This window comes from Panthera uncia, chromosome C2 (assembly GCF_023721935.1).
Source record: "Panthera uncia isolate 11264 chromosome C2, Puncia_PCG_1.0, whole genome shotgun sequence".
In the NCBI taxonomy this organism is placed as follows: Eukaryota; Metazoa; Chordata; class Mammalia; order Carnivora; family Felidae; genus Panthera; species Panthera uncia.
In genome coordinates, this window is record NC_064810.1 from 133,947,657 (window position 1) to 133,967,111 (window position 19,455).

The 19,455-nt window shown below is 39.8% G+C and overlaps 1 protein-coding gene across 1 annotated transcript in view; it reads left to right on the forward strand.

Moving 5' to 3' along the window:
• KAT2B (lysine acetyltransferase 2B) overlaps positions 1-19,455 on the forward strand; it is a 127,061-nt gene that overhangs the window by 101,528 nt on the left and 6,078 nt on the right. The window contains exons 15-20 of the mRNA XM_049629219.1: positions 4,942-5,052; positions 8,293-8,436; positions 13,667-13,781; positions 15,303-15,339; positions 15,582-15,645; positions 15,744-15,828. Of these exons, the coding sequence (XP_049485176.1) occupies positions 4,942-5,052; positions 8,293-8,436; positions 13,667-13,781; positions 15,303-15,339; positions 15,582-15,645; positions 15,744-15,828 (556 nt within the window). The remainder of the gene's footprint in view (positions 1-4,941; positions 5,053-8,292; positions 8,437-13,666; positions 13,782-15,302; positions 15,340-15,581; positions 15,646-15,743; positions 15,829-19,455) is intronic.

A 19,455-nucleotide genomic window follows, 5' to 3' on the forward strand; every position in this document is an offset into this window, starting at 1 on the left:
TTTAGAATTATCTTGTCATCTCAGAACTATTTGGATTTGTCATCATGCACGCTTAAAGTTATGGAGCTAATATTTATATATCTTAATATTTAAATAAACACTGAGGTTGCTAGATGGATTTAGAAAAGAAAACCTTTGGTGCACCTGGGTGGCTCAGTTGGCTGGGCGTCCGACTTTGGCTCAGGTCATGATCTCACGTTTGTGAGTTCGAGCCCCACGTCAGGCTTGTGCTGACAGCTCAGAGCCTGGAGCCTGCTTCAGATTCTGTCTCTCCCTCTCTCTCTCTCTGCCCCTCCCCTGCTCATGAGCTCTGTGTCTTCTTGTCTCTCAATAATAAACATTAAAAAATTAAAAAAAAAAAAAAAAGAAAGAAAAAATAAAGTATCAGAAACTCAAATTTAAAAAAATAAGTAAATAAAACCTTTGGTGATAGTTAACAATAAAGGTGGACCAATAAAGGGAGAAAGTTCTAGGTGAAAATCTAAACATTTGTATATAGTGGTTTAATATTGCTAATTGCCTGCCAAGGAAACATTTAAGCTAATCAAGGAAATGTTTTACCTCTACTGCCAGTCACAGTACTAGACAGGATTCAAGTTAAAAGATACAACCCTTACTCTTAAGCGATTGGAATCTGGAAAATTTATTTGGCAAGGTGACAAATAAGTGGCCAGTGATGAACAATATCTTATGTGGGTTTTGAGAAGCTATTTACAAAAGAACCATTACTGTTCTTCTTGAGGAAAATTATTGGATTGTGGGCAAAGCTTAAAAAGTTTATGGCCTATTAACCCCTTGTAACAAAAGCCTCGCTTTCTTCCATCAACTTTATCTATGTTAAAGTGAGTTTTGTCAGAAGATGCATTTCTTATGAATTCCTAAATATTGCTATTTCTATGCCCATGCAGTTCCCTCCAACTAGCCTACCTTTTCTTTTTTCTAGTTTTCTTTTAATTTTTCTTTAAACATAATTTTTAATTACATAGATCATATATAAACACACTTTTAGGTAAAGCAAAAATCCCACTCCCCCTTCCCCCTGCCATCCCGCTATTCTCAACTTCATGTGCAACCTTCCAGATGCTTCTTTACTGATTTACGTGCAGGGAAATGTACCTGTTTATAAGAGCGGCTATGTGTTTTGTTGCTGTTGACATAAACACTTTTCATAATGTCTTAGAGCTCTTTCAACTTTAGTGCATATATGTGCTTATTTAAACCTATAGCTAGATCAATTAAAATTAAATAAAATTTAAAATTCAGTTCCTCAGTCACACAAGTACTCAATAGCCACATGTGACTGACAGCTACCATATTGGATAGCATAGATAAAGAACATTTCCATCATTGCAGAAATTTCTATTAGTGCTGATATAAAGCTATTTTCTTTCTATAGTATTTAATAATGTGGAAGCAACATAATTTATATAATATTCTCTATTGAAGACATTTATGTTTGGGGCACCTGAGTGGCTCAGTCAGTTAAGCATCCGACTTCGGCTCAGGTCATGATCTTACAGTTTGTGAGTTTGAGCCCCACGTCGGGCTCTGTGCTCTGTTTTGCTCTCTCTGTCCCTCCCCCACTCTCTCAAAATAAATAAACATTAAAAATTTTTAAAAAAGAAGACAGTTATGTTTATTTACAGATGTTTTCTTTCACAAACAGTGCTCTTTTTGGAAATGTTTTTCTTGACGCTGAGAAGTGGAATTACACAGAATTGAGTATGGCCTGTCTGAAGTAAAAAAAAAAAAATATTTCTAGATTGCCCTTCTCAATGGGCTTACCAATTTACATTTTTACCAGTGTAAATGGTTTTGCAGAGTACCATTTCCCCTGTCTTTACTGACACTGGATACCATCAACCTTAGAGATGGTGACATACTCTTGAGTGACAGTATGTTGCATTTCCCGATGGAGTGCTCTAATTACTACTGAAGTTGAACGTCGGGATTTATTTTTTTTGGTGATACCTATGACTTGTTCCTGTGCTTTGACCATTTTTCTTTTTCTTTTTAAAGTTTATTTATTTTGAGACAGAATGAGAGCAGGGGAAGTTCAGAGAGAGAGGGAGGTAGAGAGGATCCCAAGCAGGCTCTACATTGTCAGTGCAGAGCCTGATGTGGGTGTCGAGCTCACAAACCACCAGATCATGACCTGAGCCAAAACCAAGAGTTGGATGCTTAACCGACTGAGCCACCCAGGCCACCCCTGTCTTTCTTTTTTTTTGTACTGATCCCATAGAAGATGTTAAATCTTTGTAATATGTCTTACAACTGTGCTGTCAGTTGTCATTTGTGTTTTGTTTATGGTATCTTCAATTGCTCATAATATCTTTAAGGAGTTTTAAAATTTGAAGTAATCTACTTAATCTGTTCTTTCCTTTATACTTTTGCATTTTACATTTTTTTTAGGAAGCCTTTTTGTACCCCTATGTTATAAACCAACTTTCCAATATTTCTTTATAATACTTTTATATAAGTTTGTTTTTCTTTACGTTTACATTTCCATTCCATCCTCTTACCTTGCTTTCCATTTGACAAACTCTTTTAAGGCCTAGCTTAAACAGGTTCTTTTCCTTATGTACCTTCCTCCTTCCCCCTCTTAAATACCATACAGCCTTTTTCTTTATTATAGGTACAAATACATGATTCTATACCGATGCTACACAATAGAAATATACTTTGAGCCTCAAATGCAAGCCACATACATAATTAAAAAAAATTTTTTTTACATTTATTTATTTTTGAGAGACAGAGACAGCGTGAGCAGTGGAGGGGCAGAGAGAGAGAGAGAGAGAGAGACACAGAATCAGAAGCAAGCTCCAGGCTCTGAGCTGTCAGCACAGAGCCCGATGTGGGGCTCGAACCCACGAACAGTGAGATTACAACCTGAGCTGAAGTCAGACGCTCAACTGACTGAGCCACCCAGGCGCCCCACCACATACATAATTTTAAATTTTTGAGTAGCCATATTTAAAAGAGTAAAAAGAAACAGGTGCAATTAATTTTGTATTTTTTATTTAACCTAACATGTCCAAAATATTGTCATTTCAACATGTAATAAGGGTAAGCTGTTACTGAGCTTTTTTTCCCTGATGTGTATTTTACACACTCTAGTACATCTCAGTTTCAGCTAGTCACATTTCAGTTGCTCAAAAGCCACATGTGGCTATGAGCTACCATATTGAACAGCACAGCTCTATAGTGTTATTTTGTATTTATGGGTTTATCTTCCCCATTTTACCATCTTCTCCTCAAGGGAAGAGACATTTCATTCCTCTTTTTATCGAAGTTTTATTGAAAGTCACAATATTTCAGTATTGGGATATGTTTGTGGAAAGCTAAGATGTCCTTTGGGTAACATCAACGGAAGAATAATTTCTGGAAAAATCAGGTGGTAATACTATTATCCTATTCACTGGGCAGACCATCCCCTAATTATTATGCTTGGTCCGGGGATCTCTGCTTTAGAAGAGCATGGATATACAGGAGAAAGCCCTAAAGACAATGATTAGATTAATAAGGGGTCTTCCAGTCATGCCTTTTAAGGAAGGACTAAAACCTCAATGGTATTTCACATGGGGTTTGGGAGGTAGGGATGGGCATGAGAGAGTATAGTCTCGAAGGGCTTGAAGAGTTATTACGAGCAAGAATGATCCTTTGTTACTCTAAGAGTAGAACTAAGGTCAATAAGTAGAAATAAGAAAGGGTCAGATCTCGGGTAAACTTTAGGAAGAACTTCCCAACCATAACAATATCTGAAAATGAACTGACCTATGTAAGGGCCAAGTGATCCCCCTATCCTGGCGGGGTTCTAACAGCTCGCCTTTTCAGGATAGATGGCAGAAGCCTTCTAGCGTCACATGGGATAGAGAATTAGATCAAATGACTTCAAAGATCCTTCTCCCCCTGTGCAACTAAATTTCCGTGAGTAAGCACATTTGAGTTCTTTAGAAAAGTGTGTCACCAAATTCTAAAATATTTATGTGAGGGTATTTGTGTCTGGATGCTTGGATTTACTTTTCCCTCTTTTAATGAAGTTCTAAAACAGTCACTTTAAATGTATAGATTTTGTCTAAGCTTTGTATATGACTGAAAAACCTGATACTTGCATTTTTTTTTCGTATTTCAATCATTAATTTATTCAGTATTGTTCACTGTCTTTAGTTTACTTCTTATGTCTTCTGACTCTCTCAGAGATCCTGGGTTTCTTAGACCTTGTTTGGAAAGGCCTGATAAGACAAAGATGAAAACCCTGTCTATGTGATATGATTACATTTCTTTGGAAGGGTTGCTGATTTGTATACATACAGGAAACACTTGGGTTAGTATTCTAGTAAAGATTAGCACTTTTTTTTTTTTAATGTTTATTTTTGAGAAAGAGAGAGAGAGCATGAGTAGGAGAGGAGCAGAGAGAGGGAGACGGAATCTGAAGGGGACTTCCGAGCTGACAACAGAGAGCCTGATACAGGGCTCGAACTCACAAACCATGAGCTCGTGACCTGAGCTGAAGTTGGATGCTTAACCAACTGAACCACCCAGGCGCCCCTAGCAGTTTTCATTTACATTGCTGTTTGCATCTCAGGTTCTCAAATACTTTAAAGATAAGCAGAAATCAGAATATTTAGTCCCCAAACTGCTTTATTAATATTCAGCCATCACTCTTTAGGTTTGAACTAGCCGCTTGCAGCTTTGGTGTGTTTTTTTCAAAGAATCAGAAGCTTTTATTTTTAAATGTTGATTATATCTCAGTTCAAGGATTTTGAATTTTTTGGTTTTGTAGGTCGTCTTCAAAGTTGAGAAATGCGAGAACGGATGTTAGTCTATGTTGGTAACATGTATCAAAGTACCAACTCCTAAATTTGCCAACATTTCCCAGTGAATTTGTAGGAATGTCCTTTCTCCAGAACCTAATATGTTTGTGTACTAACTTTCACATAGGGCTATGGAACACACCTGATGAATCACTTGAAAGAATATCATATAAAGCATGACATCCTGAACTTTCTCACATATGCAGATGAATATGCAATTGGTTATTTCAAGAAACAGGTAGGTTGTTCACGTGTAACTCTGTTCTGTCGTTTCTTTTCTTAGTATATTCTCAGGTAGGCTTCATCCAAATAAGTTTTTCCTCTATCATTTTCTACTTACAAGAAGGACATGCATTTTTTAATCCTTAAGTCAGTAGTAAGCTTCAGACTGTAGTAGAGGGTATAACCAGCCCATAGTAAGTACTAAATAAATATTTGTTGGGTGAATGAATGAATGTCATCTATAAATGAAGTATTCTATTGCATCCTGGAATTCTAATATATGGTATCCCCGGGCTAAGGAGAAATTTCCAGCCTAAGGACTGGGTAAATAGAGTTCTCCATCTATCAAACAAATAGTTTCAGCCTCTGGGAAGCTGCCATTTATGACAGCAGAAAGAAAATTCTGAAGTTTATGAAGGGCTTCAGACAATCCTTCTTCAGCAGCGCACATAAGGCTAGGAATGTGACTGCCACCTTGGTCCTTTCTTACCAGAAGTTTTCACCTCAACTTTTTTTTTTTCGGGTTAAAGATAATATTTGTTTGTTTATTATTTTATTTTTTATTTATTTTGGGGGGGGGTTAAAGGTAGTATTTAAAGAATTATATCTAAATTTAGAAAAATGATGTATAATTGACTTATAAGATGCTCAGATCTTAAACCAACATTTTGATAAGCTTTGACAATTGTATATACCTGTGTAGTCATGACTGCAAACAAATAAGAATAGTGGTGTTCAACCCTGTCAGCTCAGCTTTTTAAGAATTATTCTTTGGCTGCATATTTTTTTTTTTAATAGTGCTTTATAATCCCTAAACACTTTCCTAACTACAAAAGTGATAACACAGTTATTGTAGAAATCTTGGAAGACCTAGTAAAGCAGAATGAAGAAAACCCACTTGTAATTTTACCGTCCCAAAGAGATTGACTGTTAATGTTTTGATATATACCTTTCTAGTAATTGTTCTCTGTGTGTGTGTGTTCATGTGTGTGTATATATATATAAATAAAAACTTGGCTCGTAGTATATGTGATTTAATTACTTGCCTTTTTCACTTACTATATTCTGATCATTTGTTATGTAATTTTTGATGGTTCTCCGAAATTTTATGGTATAAGTAGAAAATCATTAAACCATTACCACATTTTTAGGACATTTAAGTATTTCTTGCACACAAGTGTACATTTATAAGTGTGTGTGTGTATGTGTGTTGCCCTCATCTATGTTAAGTTTGCTTAGAATAAGGGTCTAGAAGTAGAGTTGTTTCCAGACATATTCAAGGTTTTTGTTATGCATTGACAGGGACTGTAACAACTATTCTTGTCAGCAGTATGTAAGGGGTTCAGGAATACATTTTTACTCCTTTCCTAGATAAATTGTGTGTGTTTGCATTTATTTGGTCTTTGTGAAGTTTGACATGTTTTTTTCTTGTTCGTTGATCCTTTGTATTTCTTCTTCTGTTTTTGAATTGCCAATTCATTGTCTTTTTGCCTCTTCTTCTACTAAAATCTTTATTTTCACAGTGACTTATGAAAAGTCTTGTATCTAAGGATATTAACCTTTTATTTTGTGATTTTTCTACCTTTCATCAGCTGTCTCAACATTGTTTATGGCTTTTTCATGTACAGAACTGTATTTCATGAATACATAAAATCTATTAACTTCTTTTTTTACGTAAGTCTTATGTGACTAGAGAGCTTATTTTCCTCTGATGTCAGATAGTTCATCTTTTTCTTCTCATTCTTTATTTTCTTCTCATTCTTTAGGATCTGTTTGTGACTTTTTAAATACAACTCACTTGGGAGAACTTGGTGGGATTGTTTTACTGAGGGCTTAAACATCATCCTTAGGCTGTAAATACATTGCAAAGCTTGAAATATCAGTCGTTTTTTTTTTTTTTTTTTAATTTTTTTTTAACGTTTATTCATTTTTGAGACAGAGAGCATGAATGGGGGAGGGGCAGAGAGAGAGGGAGACACAGAATCTGAAACAGGCTCCAGGCTCTGAGCTGTCAGCACAGGGCCCAACGCGGGGCTCGAACTCACGGACCGCGAGATCATGACCTGAGCCGAAGTCGGATGCCCAACCGACTGAGCCACCCAGGCGCCCCTCAGTCATGTTTTTTAAATGACTTGTCTGTAGTCCTCTTTGAGGATTATGGCAATGATTGCTTGGAAAATAAGTTTTCGCTGAAAGGGAAGCAGGAAACTGCTGGTGATAGTCCTGAATTTCAAGTAATTTCAAGTAAATTTCAAGTAATTTACTGCAAAGAAGTGAAATAGGCACTGTAAGGAGAGTTATGTTTATAATATATATTTACAAATATATATCCTGGAATACTAGGTTACTGCAGGTTAAAGTATGTAAAAGAATAAATTTTAAATAAATGTCACTGAAACAGCTACACATTATGATGGTCTAGAAGTTTTTGCCTATACAGTAGGGGTTTCATTTCCTCAACATCAAAGTTCTAATTCTTATATATATAGGGGCGCCTGGGTGGCTCAGTCAGTTAAGTGTCTGGCTCAGGTCATGATCTCATGGTTTGTGAGTTTGAGCCCTGCATTGGGCTCCGCACCGACAACAAGGAGCCTGCTTGGGATTCTCTCTCTCTCTCTCTCTCTCTCTCTCTCTCCCTCTCCCTCTCCCTCTCCCTCTCCCTCTCCCCCTCCGCCTCCCTCCCTCCCTCCACCTCCCCCTCTCCCTTTGCCCCTCCTCCACTCATGCATACTTGAGCATGCTCTCTCTCTCTAAGTAAACTTAAACGAATTTGTATATATATTTAAAGATTTTATTTTTAAGTAATCTCTATACCCAACGTGCAGTTTGAACTCACTACCCCAAGATGTAGAGTCACATGCTGTACTGACTGAGCCAGCCAGGTACCCCTAATTAATATACTTTTGGATAAGATTTTCTTTCAGAATTTAGATCGGTGTTTGATTTGTTGAGAATCCTGCGGTCCCCTCCCCGTGTTGGGAGAAATTATGCATTTAAAGCTTATTTTAATTTCTGTGAAAACTGTTTTGTATAATTCGTGTTTTACTAGGATTATGGGTTTATGTCATCTTGCTTCCTGCTTGCACAGTTTGATTTGTGATGTTTTTGAACTTCGTGGAGGGGTTTCTCGCTAATCCTTCCCCGAATAATGTGATGAGAACTTGAAAGAAGCGTATCTTGAGGCCTGCCACGTGGTTTGCGCTCAGTAAGTACCTGATGCACAACACCCGTATGAATGAATTTAATCTCATTGCAGGGTTTCTCCAAAGAAATTAAAATACCTAAAACCAAATATGTTGGCTACATCAAGGATTATGAAGGGGCCACTTTAATGGGATGTGAGCTAAATCCACGGATCCCATACACAGAATTTTCTGTCATCATTAAGAAGCAGAAGGAGGTAAGCATGTGACTCATATTCCTTCCATACAGGTTGGTCTTCGTTGGGTGAGTTGCGTGCCAGTGGGTGCCAGGTGCATGGCTCTCCCATGTATCGTAGCCTTAGTTTACAATGGTTTGTATAGATTTCTTCTTTGATCGTATCCTTGATCTGTCTCCTCTCTAAGCACCATTCCTAAAAGAGTCAACACTTGTTAAATTGGTGTAAAATACAAAACTTATAAAATATGATGACGTATCTTACTTTCACCTTCAAAGCCTTTTACCTTCCGGCCTCTTGCATCCTTCCCATACTTACCTCTTTGGTTTCCTAAACTCTTCTCTAAAAGTCATTGCTGATGCTTTAAGCCTCTATCTTGGTGTCTTTCTCCATTACCCACCTCACTCTCCCAACGCACATACAAATCGGACTACTTGGGCCTGTTCAGTTTCTCCTTTGAACTTCTCTAGCATATGTTTGATCCGGTCATTTGAATTTTTGTTATTCATTATCTTACTTAGGGTTTATCTTCGTATGTATCCATCTCTTCTTTTAACGTTGCAACTTCTGAAGGCTTATACTTGTAGGAATTCAGTGATTTGTTACCTGATTATGGGGCAAAGTCTTTTATGCACAGGAACTAAAAGAGAAACGGTAAGGGGAAAGGTTGATAGATTTGGGGAAACGGTAAGGGGAAAGGTTGATAGTAATTTTACATTTATCCAAGACAGAAAAGAAAATACCATAAAAAGAGCAGAATTGGGGAGTGTGCAGAGGCCGTTTATGAAATGAATGCATTTTGTGTGAAGCCACCTCCTTGCTCCCGTAGTTCATTGGCATTCAGGAATGGGCTTTGTGGCTGTGTCTTTGCACATCAATTCCACTTCATACCTCTGTTCTTCATTCTAGTGCACTTTTCTCCTAGCAGGTAACCAAAAAAAGACGTCTGTCTTCAACCCATCTTTGTTTTCTGGTTTCTACTCATGTTCCTTAGCCCTAGTTCTTAGTTGTTTGTCAGACATGACCAACATGACAGACGTAAAACTCCTTACATAGAGTTTGGTGCATAGTAGGAGCTCAATAAATATTTTCCTTTTACTTGAAGTGGGTCAGACTTGTTCTTATGAATGTGAGCATGACTGTGAGTAAAAGCTCCCCCCCCCCTTTGTTTTAAGTTAGAAAATAACAACCTTTGTTGTTTCTTGCTAAGAGATGTCAGCCTTAGAATTACAAATAGGGCACTTGGAGAGTTAATAAAAGCACAGCAGCCCCCCCACCTCCCCCCTCCGTCTCTCTCTGAAGAGCTAGCTTTCTTCATTGTTCTCTTTGGAGTTTAATGAGCAGGTCTGTATTCAGCAGCTCAGTGTTCAGCATGGGGGGCCTGCCGGCCAACTAGAGCCATCACCGGGCAGTCAGCTGCCCTTCCCTCATTCCTCCTCCGAGCAGGACTCCTGTGTCTCTGGGTGGAAGCTGAGAGCAGGATTCCCCTGCGGATTCACCTAGTCTGGATCTTTTGGCTCTTACTACGTAGAGGGGAAAGGCACACACAAGGAGCTAGCAAAAGCAGGCACTTATTTAGACGACAGTGCTCCCTCCCCCTTCCTCTTTCTCCCCTCCTCTTGGATCTCATCTCCCTCTCTCCTCACCTTCCCTGTTTCCCTCCAGCCTTCTCTAACGTGTGCCTCGGAGTGGCTCATGCTGGCTTGGAGCTGTTAACCTAGTTCCTTTCAAAGAGACGTGAACTCACCATAATAAAATACTTGGATTCATGTAGTATCTTCTTCCACAGAATTCAAGTGAGTGTCACAAGTCTCTTTATTCTGACTTTTGAAGACCTCCTTGTGGAAGGCAGGGACTAGTGGTGGTAGCAAACAAAGTTATAAGTGTGTAGAGGGTTTTCCTGGCCCCTAGAAGCATGCAAGAGCAGAATATACTGTGGTTGTGGCTGGTGGAGATAGAGAAGTTTGCAGCTGGACAGGGGAGCAGAGTGGGAGTGGAGGACTACTTTGTGAGCGTTGGCTCTAGGAGGAAAGTGCGATCTGTAAGGGTCTAGCATCATTGGAGGTGTCTTCATGTGAGATGTATTTTGAGCTGTTTTGAGCCTGCTGAATCCCATCAGCATGGGCAAAGATTCAGAGTCCAGCATAAATAGATTCAGCCAGGACCATAGCTGTGCCGGTCATAAAAGGCACTATTTGAGAAAGTGTGACTAGACCCTGAGCAGACAGAGGTGAGTGTACGAGTGCATGTGCGTGTTGGGGCGAAGGGCCTGAGAGGTGGGGATGCTTCTCAAATCTTCATCCAAGTGTGAAACAATGAGGGGGGCTGGGTTTGGAGGATCCAAAGTAAGGGTGAGGCCAACTAGCGTGATTTCTTTGTAAGAAGATGTGCTAAGACTTATTGGCGTATCACAGATGGGGGAGTCCCCCTAAATCTTCGGTTTGGGGAGACTAAAATGGACAGTGGTGGACCGGGAGAAGGATTTGAGGAGAGAAGGATGATGACAGGTGGAGCAGTGGAGACATTTTCGAGGGAAGTGAAGATAAAAGACTGGAACAGAAGTGAAATGTCTCTTTCTTCCAAAGCGATCCTTGGAGGCTCCGAGGGCTTAAGAAACCCTCTACTGCCATTACTAGTCACTCACTAGGACCCCAAACCTTCAAGGTGCTACACAAGGGGTGTGGAACCCACTGGGGTGGGATATCACATCTGAGAGCACTCCTGATAAAGAGAAAAGCTTTTAAAATTGAACTTTGAAGTTACATTTTTTGAAGGTGTTTATTTAAGAGATTGCCATTAGGATTCTCTTTTAAAAAGACTTAAACTGGAGGAGGGAGGCACCTGGGTGCCCAGGTTGGTTGAGTGTCCAACTTCAGCTCAGGTCATGATCTCACGGTTCATGAGTTGGAGCCCCACGTTGGTCTTGCTGCTGTCAGCGCAGAACCTGCTTCAGATCCTCTGTCTCCCTCCCTGTCTGCCTCTCCCCCGCTCATTCCCGCTCGCTCTCTCTCTCTCTCTCTCTCTCTCTCACAAAAATAAACATTAAAAAGAAATTCTAAAAAAAGGCTTAGACTGGGGGAGGGGTGCTTGTTGGCTGGCTCAGTTGGAAGAGTATATGACTCTTGGTCTCGGGGTTGTGAGTTCAAGCCCCACATTGGGTGTAGAAGATTACCTAAATAAATACAAAAACTTAAAATAAAACCCAAAAACTTAGACTTGGGGTGCCTGGCTGGCTCAGTTGGTAGGCCATGTGACTCTTGATCTTGGAGTTGTAAATTTGAGCCCCATGCTGGGTGTAGAGATTACTTAAAAATAAAATTAAAAAAAAAAAAAAAAGACTTAGATTCATAAATAAACAAGGGGGAGCATCCATCTAGATCTGTCTGTCCAGAATGGGAGCCACTAGCTACATATTGGCTATTGAGCACTTGATATATAGACTGCTGAAATTGAGATGCACTACAATTTTGAGGACTTGTTATGAATAAAAGAATGTAAAGTATCTCATACATATCTTTATTTTTTTTTAATGATTATATACAGCCGTGATAATATTTTGGATATATTGGGGTAAATAAAAACATACTGTTAAAATCCAATTTTACTTGTTACTTTTTACTTTAAAGAGTGTGGCTACTGGAACATTTAAAATTACATGAATGATGGGGTGCCTGGGTGGCTCAGTCAGTTGGGCATCCGACTTCGGCTCAGGTCATGATCTCATGGCTCGTGAAGCTTGAGCCCCGCATCAGGCTCTGTGCCGACAGCTCAGAGCCTGGAGCCTGTTTCGGATTCTGTGTCTCCCTCTCTGTCTGCTCCTCTCCCATCCATGCTCTGTCTCTCTCAAAAATAAATAAACATTAAAAAAAATTACATTAGTGGTTTGCATTATATTTCTTTATTTTTTTTAAAATATTTATTTAGATTGAAAGCACAAGTCGGGGAGGGGCAGAGTGAGAGGGAGAGAAAATCCCAAGCAGGTTCCATGGTCACATTCCAGCAGGTTCCAGCCCCAACGTGGGGCTTGATCCCATGATGGTGAGATCATGACCCGAGCCTAAATCAAGAGTCAGATGCTTAACTGACTGAGCCTCCCAGGTGCCCCACATTGTATTTCTATTGGACAGCATTGAACTAGATTTACTAGGAATATACTTTGACTAGTCCTATTCACGTTATGGAGTTCTTTGTTTACTTGTTAGGATTAAAATGTATTCATGCTAGAACATTTACCAACGATGTGTTTGAGATCAAGCTGTTAGGAACTGGAATTTTTTGTTTTCCTTTGTAAATTCAATTAATGACTGCTACTGTTTTGTTTTTTCTTTTCCAAAATTCAGTTATGACAGTTAATTTCTGGATGGCTATTTTTAATTTATCTTTTTCTGTTTTTTTTTTTTTTTTTTTTTATGGAAAACTGTACTGTTTTGGAAATAGTTAACCTAAGTACATTAGGAATTATTTTACAAAATTCCCTTATAGGTCCTGAATGCTCACAACAGGAGTTGTGTTGCCTCAACAATTTGGAATTGCTTTTTTGATGCAAACAGCATGGGTTAGGGCTATTTGTTTTGAGAGAGAGTGAGCATAAGCCGGGGAAGGGCAGAGAGAGGGAGAGAGAGAATCCCAAGCAGGCTCCGCACTGTCAGTATGAGCCTGACGTGAGGCTTGAACTCATGAACCGTGAGATCACGACCTGAGCCAAAATGAAGAGTCGGACGCCTAACCAACTGAGCCACCCAGGCACCCTAAGCCTTGACAATTTTGAGTGCTAGTAAGGTCATCCTGTCATTGGCAACTTTCTGAGGCCTGTTCATGTGCCCTCCAGTCCGAAGGGAATAGTTCCTGCTCTGGGGACCTGAAGGGGTCCTGGCACGGGGCTCAGCTGGGTTAGCTGATGCACAGGGCTGCTTGGCTGCAGCTTGGGCAGAGGCCCCTCAGAGAAGCAAGACAAAATCACTGGCTCCTGTGCTAGAGAGGACCGCCGCCCCTGAGGGCAGTGTGTTCTCTCAGTCTTGGCTGTTTTGAATGGCAGGGGACAAGGTTTCAAAGACAGTTGTGTGAATGCCACCAAAGGGGCATGGTTGTGTAATAGAATGTTTTCATGTCTTACCCATAAAATGGCATTCACCCTTTCTCCTTTTTTGTGTCCTGAAGGCTATATTTAGGGGCCCAACTTCCTAGGTTGAATAGCTTAATCTGTAGCCACAAACTTCTGTCACTAAACACATTTTCTTCCTGTGCTTTACAGATCATTAAAAAGCTGATAGAAAGAAAACAAGCCCAGATTCGAAAAGTATACCCTGGACTTTCGTGTTTTAAAGATGGAGTTCGACAGATTCCAATAGAAAGCATTCCTGGAATTAGTATGTACAGATCTTCTTTTAAAAGCAAAACCTTTTGGTCATGCCATGAGATAGGTTTGAAACAATTGCCAGAGTGCCGTGATTTGGAAAGCTTTTTGCTCTGCCTGTCTCCATTCATGGTGTTTGTAGTCTTGGGAAGGGAGTGCATGCTTTCCCTTTATGTCTTTTCTCTACTTCTCAGTGTGGACAAATCAAGGAGAATTCAGATGACCCCTTCTTGTAGCTGATAATATCTGCCATTTATCGAGAGGTTGCTGTTAGAGCACAGGGGAATTCTACTTCTACAAATGGGGAATTTGAGTCTCAGAATGATTAAGTCCTTTGAGCTTACATAGTACATGGCTAGTAACTGTCAGAATTAGAAGCCGCCTGATTCGGATCTCCAGACATTTTGCTGTTCGTACCCGTTGCTCGTTGCTGTCACGATTGCAAACTGCCCACATGTGTGCTCGGCCAAATCAGTCTCTCAGCATTTCTAAAAAAGATGATTGGAAACATATAATTTGTTTCAAGTTCCCTATTTTAGAGTAGTTTTCCCAAGGGTTCTTATCTGTGAGTATGTGAGAGGTGAATCATCCTGGGATAAAACACACAAAATAGCTTGTTTTTGTAGATTGAAAGTATTGAATAGCTGTGCTTTGATTCAGTTCAAATCCAGCATCTTCTAGTATATTGAAGATTTAATACAGAAAACAAAATGCAACAAACTACAGTTCTCCAGAAAAAAAATAAGACATTATTTGGGCAAGATATATTCCTTCATTACAATGGCTACCCTATGGCACATCTTACTTTTACTTCTAGCCCTAGAGATTTCACTTCCCTATATCATCCCTGTTAATGGCACAATAGCTACCATATTGCCAGGCATTTTTCTGGTTTTTTGTTTTTTTTTTTACATGCATCAACTAATCTCAAAAGCGATAACGTCACCTAATTTTTAGAGTTCTGTTTTATAGATTGATAAACTGTAGAGGCAAAAAGTTAAGTAATCTATCTAGGATAAGTTAGCTTTTAAGGAGTGAGCAAGAAATCAAATCCAGGTCTATTGGATTTGAGGCTGTGTTTTCTTTCTGCTGCGCTAAACCATCTTGCATTGCAAGTAGGTTCTTTGCCAAATAAAATAGAGACCGGGAGGGATAAGGTTTGTTCTAACCTAAAATAACAGCTTAACTCTTTCACATGTGATTAGCAAAAAAAAATGTGGCTTAGAGTTTAAAATATACACATGTCCCCGGTACTGACATATTTATTTTTTACACTCTCCTCTGAAAAGTTGGAGTTCCTCCTTTAAAAAACACTAACCTAAAGTAGTGTTGGTTATCTTGGAAATGTTGGAAATGTTTCAGGTTTGTAGCCATATACGGAAGAAAACTAATTGCAGTTGATTTCTGTCTCTTCCCAGAAATAGACTTTTATTTAGGCATGCGTATAATTTATTGCATTTTGATAAGTATTAATGTTGTTATTCTCTTGACCGAAAGCAGTTCTCATTCAGTGTTTAATTTCGTTGACATGTAGGAGAGACAGGCTGGAAGCCGAGTGGAAGAGAGAAAAGGTAAGTTAGATGCGCGAGAGGATGTTAATGGAAGTGATTTTTCTTTCCTCCCCGCAACTTAGAGGAAACGGGCAAACTGACTGTAATCACTCAGGCGGCACTTGCTGCGTTTCAGTTTTCATAAAAAGTGCTGGGATGGTTCCAATCTTAGGGTTTTGTGAAAATGAGCTGAATAGGAATCCCCTGGCAGGAGGGCAAAAAACTAATCACTGTACCTTGTTGTTTGCTCTTTTCCTTTCAAGTAAAGAGCCCAAAGACCCTGACCAGCTTTACAGCACGCTCAAGAGCATCCTCCAGCAGGTGAAGGTGGGTGTTTTCTTTTCTTTCACCTCATGCAGATATTTTGAAATGATTTCCCACATGGAATTTCCATATTAGATACCTTACTTTTTTCTTTACTCAAGAGCCATCAAAGCGCTTGGCCCTTCATGGAACCTGTGAAGAGAACAGAAGCTCCGGGATATTATGAAGTTATAAGGTTCCCCATGGGTAATGCCATTAACATTTTCTAAGTATAGATGTAACACTCTCTGGATGGCGGTGTGGGGGACAAACGGTTGCCGAGGTTGATTTGTAATCTTCTGTGGTAGGGTAGGGTTTGTGTGATGACGGGCGGTGGGATTCCCCGTCCCCGCGGAGGGCCAGTGACGTAGAGCAGCGTGATAAAGGAGACGTGGGTGGCTGTGTTCAGGAGACATGCTTGCACCTTTCAGAGCTGCACCCGACAGCACTCGATGCAGAAAGCCCACGCGGGGAACTGCACTCAGCACTAGATGTGAAAGCTGGCTGTGTGGACACAGCCTTGTTTATACTCCCCCATTTGGTTGCAAATGGAGAAACTTCAGGTTGTCCTCTTGATATATTGTGAGCCTTTTGAGAATTTTTGAAAGCAATAAAATGAAGTTGGATTAAGCTGCTTGCCTGCTATCCTAGCAGAGGGAGAGATTCTTGATTTTCCATGTTTTTGATGGATACTATTAGTGTCCCTATTTTCACTCCTTTTTAAAGCTTTATTCCACATCCAATACCAAACAAACAAGAAATGCCTTTAGAAATGTAGAAGTGTGGGATTTGCTGCTGTACCTGCACCATGTAAATGATTAGTTGAACCAATTGAGAATCCAATTAAACTAATTTGGCATTGTGTAGATGACAGAAAACTAGCTGAAATGTTTTCTTTTCAGTCACTTGTGTGGCCATTGTTTGGGAGACAGCCTGTGTCTTCTGTCCCTTTTCCACCTGTAATCTATTCCTGGTACCAAGCAAGTATTAAAATATGAAAGGAAGAATGAAAGGGACCCATTAGCTCCCTGGCAACAGAATTATTTGTGGGTGTTTTCTATAGCCTTAATTTTCACATGAATGTGTTTTATATAGTCATAGTAATGATTTGGGTAGTCTGTACTCCTTAAAGTGGACATACATCTATATGCTTTTCTTTCCCTTTGCTTTCTGCCTTGCTTCTGTGTATTTCAGTTATGAAAACCAAAGTGTGAGGATTGACTGAGTCTAGAATTCTGTATGGAACGGTGTTTGGGGAGTCTGTATATTCTTTTCTTTTTTAAAAAAAATTTTAAGAGGTTTTATTTTTAAGTAATGTCTACACCCAACATGTGGCTCAAACTCACAACCCTGAGATCAAGAATTGCATGCTCTACTGACTGAGCCAGTGATGTGTCTCTCGGTATTTTCCATCATGTAAAAAATATGTTAAGACCAGGGTACCTGGGTGGCTCAGTTGGTTGAACATCTGACTTCAGCTCAGATCGTGATCTGGTTCGGGAGTTCAAGCCCTGCATCAGATGCTCACTGCTGTCAGCACGGGGCCCGCTTCGGATTCTCTGTCCCCCACCTCTCTCTGCCCTTCCCCTACTTGTGCTCTCTCTCTCAAAAATAAATAAACATTTAAAAAGTATATGTAAAGACCATTTGTGCCCATTTCCAAACTTAAGTTAACTGACCTCTGGAGTTAACTCCAACTGACCCTGGACCATCTCCACTCCTTTTATGAAACCCTCGTGGGAGGTTGTGTGAGTTTGGGGAGAATAATTATCTTTTAGCCCTGCTCATGTATGCTCTGAAGACCTGCAATAGTAGTTCTAGAAGGTCCTGTCTGTCATAGCCTACTCTCAGCCTGCTTTCTGGAAGTGTTTTTCCTGGTCCAGCCAAGCAAAGGGATGAGCCTTTCCAGTTGGATACCGCCTGTGTGCATAGCTGAATGCTTCCGAGGGCAATATTGGCCCCATTGAGCAAGACCAGTGGTGAACTGAGGTGTGTTCTAGACAAAGAGAATTAAAACAGTAAATGGTGCTCTTTAGGGGAGTAATGATATTTTTCTTGAGATGTCTTTAGGTGCTGAGTAAAATGTGTAGTCTTGCCCCTAAGATGGTCATGCCCGAAAAGATGGTCTTTTTTCTGAGGACAAGACTGACAGATCAATAATTTTACTTTCTCCCATTATTGCCTTCTTGGCTTTTTCTAAAAGCATTTCTTCTCTTTCCCCTTTGCCTTCAAAAACTCTTTTCTCCCATATGAATGAGACCTAACCTGTGTCATTTGGGGCATCTCATTCAGAACATTGTCTGAGTAGTCTGGTTCAAGCATGTCTTCTTACCACGTGTGGATTACTAGTTAGAGTTTTCCTATTTACCCAGAACTCCCAAGTTGGTGGTGGTGGGGGATGAAAACAGAATAATTTTATGATTTCTTCCTATGTGGTATCACTGATGTGTAATCACCTTCTTTTTTGACACATGCCGTTTGGCCAACCAAGCCTCTTAGAAGGCTGGAGGAAGAAAGATGTTATTTATAACTGAATAGAATAGAAAGATGGAAAGGAAATGTACGGAATTGGCTGTAATTATTCTGAAAGGTTCAAACACTTCTATGACTCTTGTTTTGTTCCTACTGTATTTTAGGCTCTCCCCATCTCTTCTTATCCACTCTCTTCCAAATAATAGTTTGAAAGCTTGTGGATAAACTTCTTTGTCCCATGTTTCATTCTTTTTTTTCCCTTTTTGGTTACATGTCTTTTCCTTCTAAAACATAAAATTATATCAGGTAGCGTATCTTAAGTGGTAGGCATGTGGTGGAAGGAAGGTAAACATCTAACTTACTTGGAGAGACACAATTAATTTCATTAGTCTTTCTTCATTTACTGAGAGGACATCTTCATCTGTTCAGTCACACTCGGGTGAGACAGCTAGTGGGGTATTTGCTGAACCTTTAGGTATCTTAACACTTGCCAGTTTTTCTCTTCTTCCAAACTGTTTTAGTGAGAGAAGAAAATTGAATGTTGAACTCAGGTTGATGACATAGCACTACCAAAGATAAGCTTTGTTCAGAGGAAATAGGCGAGAGTACATATTTCCCATTTTTTTCTTCGGTGTTTTGGTAGATTTAAGATTTTGATCTAAATGAATTTCCATTTTTGGTTGTTGTACATAATTTTATATATCTGACTAACTGATAATCCCACTGTAGTTGGTTGTAAGTTTCCTTGCCTCTGGAAAATTTGATCATATAGTGGGAATTTGGGTTATGGGTAGTCAGAGGTATTTCTTTAATAATTTTGACTTATTTTTCCATGCACAGTTAATATAATTTTTTTAATGTTTTTTTTTGGAAAAAGAGGAGGGGAGGGGGGGGGGGGGGGGGTGGACAGAGGATCTGAAGCAGGCTCTGCACTCACAGCAGGGAGCCCTACATGGGGCTCGAACTCACAGACCATGAGATCATGACCTGAGCCAAAATCAGAGGTTTAACCAACTGAGCCACCCAGGTGCCCCACAGTTAATATAAGTTTTAATGATAGAACCAGACTTAGAGTCAACTAGGAACCTATCAGTAGACAAATGTTAACATCTTCTAATCTGCATGGAATTTTTTTTTTTTTAATATTTATTTATTTTTGAGAGAGAGAGAGAGAGAGAGCGAGCGGGGAAGGGGCAGAGAAAGAGGGAGACACAGAATTTGAAGCGGGCTCCAGGCTCTGAGCTGTCAGCAGACAACCTGACATGGGGCTTGAACTCACGAACCGTGAGTTCATTACCTGAGCTGAGGCCGGATGCTTTACCAACTAAGCCACCAAGGCGCCCCTGCATGGAATTCTTTAAA